This window comes from Temnothorax nylanderi, unplaced genomic scaffold (genome assembly GCF_030848795.1).
Source record: "Temnothorax nylanderi isolate EJ_2023f unplaced genomic scaffold, tnyl_v1.0 TNYL_tig0390_pilon, whole genome shotgun sequence".
In the NCBI taxonomy this organism is placed as follows: Eukaryota; Metazoa; Arthropoda; class Insecta; order Hymenoptera; family Formicidae; genus Temnothorax; species Temnothorax nylanderi.
This window is the reverse complement of record NW_027249452.1, coordinates 155,404-160,211: the sequence shown is the minus strand read 5'-3', so window position 1 is coordinate 160,211 and position 4,808 is coordinate 155,404. Positions and strand designations below refer to the sequence as shown.

Here is a 4,808-nt window from a genome sequence, read left to right as displayed (position 1 = left end):
TAACTAATACCTCTATACTATTTTTTAAATAAAAATAATAAAATTAATAAAATTATTTCTATTCACATTTCTATTTAATTATAATTTATTAAAAATTAATTACTTTCCGCTGAAAAAAAAAACTGTTTGATTTTTTTCTCTTAAAAACTAGTTTGCACAGACTTTTTAGAGGTTCAGTCCGAAATTATACATATTGTGAACATGTTCAATTTTTTTCAAGTCGATTCGAGCCTCTGTATTTGAATTATCACTGCAAAACAAAAAAAAAGAAACGGAGAAAAATCCGTTTAAAGTTTTTAATGTATATTTTTAATTAAAAAAATTTGTTGTTATAGTTTATGATAAATATTGTATTAAAGAACAAGTCTCGGTTTCAATTCATTTCTTTGTAATAATAAATTCTCCCAAAAAGTTTCATTTTCGACCAATATGACTTATGACTGCCTAGCCTAGGAGAAGCGTGTATTTAAAAGCAGACGACGTACAGTACAAGGGCGAACGTGGCGACGAGCTGGCGAGTGAATTCTTGCCGTTCTTCTCGCGAATATGCGCGTTCTATTTCGCGAAAGTTACGGGAATGAGAAAGAGACAGTTTACGTAAGGTCAGAAGGTAAGGTATTCGTTATGTGCCCGATGATAATCGATCAAATCGTCGATCAAATCACAGCTGCCACGTCTTAACCTTGCGTTGATCGCGTGTTGACACTTGTTGAGCAGATGGTTTCATCGCGAACGAGGCAAAACTCGGTCCCACGGAGTTGCGGGCCATTCGTTCCCGGATCGTGTCCGTCCTCAAACAGATATTCCTGCCGCAAGGGTATCCGAACAGCGTGCATCCTGACTATACGGCGTATCAGATATGGGACACGGTGCAGGTTGGTTTAAATCTCCGAGTAAATATGTTTAACACATGTGTTTGTTTGACTCTGCAGATAATCTTTTTGTATTGTAATGATATATACATGAGGTTTTTCTTCTTCTCTGTCTTACGTTATGAACGAGATGACTCACGGAGATGAAATTAACATTTTACAGGCCTTTGCGAGCACCATAACAGGTACCCTGACGACGCATTCCATAATGAAAGGGATAGGAGTTGGAGAGTCAAATGCTACACCCTTAGCAGCAGCAATAACCTGGATCCTGAAGAGTGGCACTGGAATGATTGGCAGTATAATGTTTGCTTGGTGGAATGGGTAAAGAACACAGACAAGACTAGATATTCTCTAAGAATAGTTGTTACACACTTGTTATGTTGTAATGCTTGATAACAAAGTTTTTTTTTCTGTTATAGAACTGAATTAGATGGACAATGCAAAAAATGGAGGCTATTTGCCGATATCTTGGATGACGTAGCCAAAGGGATAGAATTACTTGTGCCATATTTTTCCTCATATTCTGTTGTGATTCTGTGTGTCTCAACGACGATGAAGTCCATTGTCGGTGTTGCTGGTGGAGCTACGAGAACAGCACTGATTCATCATCAGGTGAATAATTATTTATACGCACATTATAGCTCTATACTAAAGATTGCTTTCTTGTTATAGGCGATACAAAATAATGTGGCAGATGTCTCCGCAAAAGACGGGAGTCAAGAGACTTGTGTAAATCTAATTGCATCATTCTTTGGGATCTTTATATTGTCTTTATTCCACGATGGACAGTATGTATCTAGTACATTTATCATGTCTGTGATCGCTGTTATAAATACTATTAATAATGCTGAAATGATGTACATATAGATATTTATTAGAATTGTATCTCTTCCTGGTGGCAGTCCATCTCTATGCAAATTATTCGGCGGTTAAAGCGTTGTGTTTAGATACACTCAATGAAGATCGTCTGGCTATAATCGTTAAAAATTACATGATAAACGAGCAAATTCCCGAGCCATCAAAAGTGAATAAAGAAGAATCAGTATTTCTACTTAAAAATCCTAGTAAGACATTAAAATTATCTAATTATTTATTTTCACTAGTAAGAAATTTCTAACAATTTGTGGATATTATTTCTAGCCAGAAGCGTACATGGTTTTGGTATAAAAATTGGAGTATCATTTGGAAGTATCCTGAAGAGAAATATAATTTCATCCACAGAAAAAGAATATTTATTAAAATTCTTTGAAAATAAAATGTATATAATAGTGATAGATATTAAAAAAAGGAATATTTTTATAACTCTTAAGAGACATATACAACCTATTGAAATACTGGAAGCGTACTTTTATGCTTCCACGTGTGCTTTCTACCTGTGTATAGCAAGAAAAATACCAATAGTAAGGAATCAAAGCTTTTTTATATCTTTTGTCACTATATATATTTTATTACAACTATACTATAACATTATACAGGACATATTGATGAAATGTGAGACATCTGAAATATCGTATCCATTACTGTATGTATATATCCTGCACAAGACATTTGCGAATCCAAATAGCACCATACAAATGTCGACTGTAACTATCCAAAGTATCGGTGCTGCAGATATAATCGTTTCTAATGAATATAAAGCATTCCTTAGCAGTCTAGAAATGAATGGTACGTAATTTCAATTTTAAATCAATAATGATTTTCAACATTAAGTATAAATATATACTCGTAACCAATAATTCTAGGATGGAAAACAAGAACAAATTTGCTGGCAGTTGATGCATGGAGACTTTACATGGATAATAGTGAACAATAAGGACAATTAACGTGAATAATAATAATAAAAATGAAAAACAATTATGCTTAAAATTGCTAATTATTCTTTATTAAAATAACTTTTCTTACTTGACTACTGTAATCGGAAAATGATAATAATATGAGACTAAGGCCACTTTGAAAAATAGATAAGGAAATGATTTTATTTCCAACAATTTATAAAAATATAACACGTTTTTCATACTGTACAAAATATGGTCTTAAGCTATGATTCCTCCTCCGTTCTCGGGCCAGTCTGTGATAAATGTTTTACTATGTCCACCCAGTTCCAGCCTCGCTGTCTTTCACCTTTACCATCCGCTTTGTACCACTGCCTACGCTTCTGGGCTTTACTCAAATGTTCCTTCCTCGGTTTTTTTATCGTTTCTTCAGCCTTAAACACAATTAAATATAATTTCGCTTGCAATAATTTGTAATAATGTATCGGTTAATAGCAAACTGATATTCCATGCAATATGTATACCTGTTGATTCTCTTCTGTAATTTTCAGCTTACTAGTATGCGAATTTATATCAGTGATTGAGTCTGGTTGCATGCAGACTAAGTCTGCGTAATGTTCTTGGACAGACTGAAATAACGTATACGTCATAGCGCTACCTAACCACTGCTCAGCCTCTGCCTCTAAGTGACTCACCACCTTGTCCTTTACCTCTTGCACACTGTATATTCCAATTATTCATCTTTAATCAAAGTAACTGAATGAGCGAGAATAGTTGAGCGGTCGCTTGGCTGTACTTACATATGTTTATTGTAAAATGTATCCATATTGATGGTCGGTTTTTCCGTAGGATATGTTGCGCCCCATGAAATTTCCAGTAGAAATGATTTTATATCGTTATCCTCTCCATACTATGTAAACAATCACTGTCATATAGCTAATACATACAATTTATCGCAATACAATATTAGTTTGACATGCAAATAAGAAACACTTGTCTTCTGATTGAAATTAAGTGCGTACGTGTGTTAACTATTTTTTTCCTCTTTCATAATTGTAAGACTAAGTAAACTTCTTACATTGTTTAAACTCTGAATGAAGAGATACAAGGAGAAAGTGCATTAACCGCATAAGGTGAAACTATAAAGTATAGATACTTTTTGTATCCAAATGTACAGCTATTTTAATACAAAAATCCTCGACATTTGTATTGTTACAATTTATGCCGAATTATTTCAGAGAGAAGTGGCTAAATTATGAAAGAAGAGCATACGAAGTAAAAGACATCCTTGCACCTTGTATTGAAATATCGTGGGTGTCAGCTGTTTGAAAGCCGGATCGCCGTCGTATATCGAGAGTAAAACTTCTCTTTCTTCTTCCTGAAGCTCGGCATCGCTCATTTCCCTTCCCTAGACTAGATTCCGAACGATCCACGATCGCACCACTCTCCAACGATAGTAACGATACCGCGTGAATTTTTAGGTTAGGAGTGGTTAGGAGATTGGATATTGTTATATCAGTATACATCCCTCCAATTCCCAGGTCCATATATTTGACCCCTCATCTACGACAAAATACAAAAATATTAATATATTCGGATTGTACACCGTTTTTACATGAATGTACTATGATTTTTAGTGTTTGTACAGTCTTGGTTAATTAAAAAAAAAATAAAAAAGTTTTACTAACAAGACCTCTAAAAGTTAGCCCCTCATTATTTCAAAAATAATGATAAATCACAGTTTATTGTGCTTAATCGTTTGTACATCGTTTGTACATCGTTTGTACATCGTTTGTACATTCTTAATAATTGATTTACTTTTCATTTAAATATATATTTTTTTGTTTAAAATATAAATAAATAATTTTTATTTGAATTCGGCGGGTAAATCTTCGGCTGGTAAGTGCGTTTACATTGGCGTCAATTCTACCAATGTCAAGACTCAAACAGTAGCCAGCTGTTAAAAGGAAAAAAATCGCTTTACAATACTTTATGTAAATGCGTAAACACTTACGAAATTGTTTACGTGAGTTTATTTTGACAGACTTGGTTATGTCATCGGCGATATTTTGTTTGTTGAATAAAAGTCATAAAATTCTAAATAAATAGTACAATTTGTTACAAATTAACATAACTCTCCACTTGTACGTTGTTTTTTTGC

At 33.7% G+C, this 4,808-nt stretch overlaps 2 protein-coding genes across 2 annotated transcripts; one reads left to right on the top strand and one right to left on the bottom strand.

Annotated features, from left to right (window-relative positions):
• The first annotated feature begins 458 nt into the window (after positions 1-458).
• On the top strand, positions 459-2,901 carry LOC139782136 (RUS family member 1). The gene is made up of 9 exons (XM_071721085.1): positions 459-610; positions 718-875; positions 1,036-1,196; positions 1,295-1,487; positions 1,548-1,663; positions 1,743-1,939; positions 2,016-2,275; positions 2,351-2,540; positions 2,618-2,901. Exons 1-9 carry the CDS (start codon positions 547-549, stop codon positions 2,686-2,688), a joined length of 1,410 nt encoding a protein of 469 aa, XP_071577186.1. The 5' UTR covers positions 459-546; the 3' UTR covers positions 2,689-2,901.
• LOC139782137 (RWD domain-containing protein 4) lies at positions 2,825-4,316 on the bottom strand. The gene is made up of 4 exons (XM_071721086.1): positions 3,942-4,316; positions 3,448-3,557; positions 3,172-3,367; positions 2,825-3,081 (listed from the first exon to the last, which is right to left on the bottom strand). Exons 1-4 carry the CDS (start codon positions 4,044-4,046, stop codon positions 2,914-2,916), a joined length of 579 nt encoding a protein of 192 aa, XP_071577187.1. The 5' UTR covers positions 4,047-4,316; the 3' UTR covers positions 2,825-2,913.
• Positions 4,317-4,808: the final 492 nt, after the last annotated feature.

Excerpts from the sequence above, each read along its gene's own strand:
- LOC139782137 (XM_071721086.1), bottom strand. The coding sequence starts at position 4,046 with ATGAGCGATGCCGAGCTTCAGGAAGAAGAAAGAGAAGTTTTACTCTCG. Across the intron at positions 3,368-3,447 it reads ACATTTTACAATAAACATAT|TGTGCAAGAGGTAAAGGACA; the intron begins GTAAGTACAGCC and ends TGGAATATACAG. Across the intron at positions 3,082-3,171 it reads TTACAGAAGAGAATCAACAG|GCTGAAGAAACGATAAAAAA; the intron begins GTATACATATTG and ends ATTGTGTTTAAG.
- LOC139782136 (XM_071721085.1), top strand. The coding sequence starts at position 547 with ATGCGCGTTCTATTTCGCGAAAGTTACGGGAATGAGAAAGAGACAGTT. Across the intron at positions 1,940-2,015 it reads ATTTCTACTTAAAAATCCTA|CCAGAAGCGTACATGGTTTT; the intron begins GTAAGACATTAA and ends TATTATTTCTAG. Across the intron at positions 2,276-2,350 it reads TAGCAAGAAAAATACCAATA|GACATATTGATGAAATGTGA; the intron begins GTAAGGAATCAA and ends AACATTATACAG.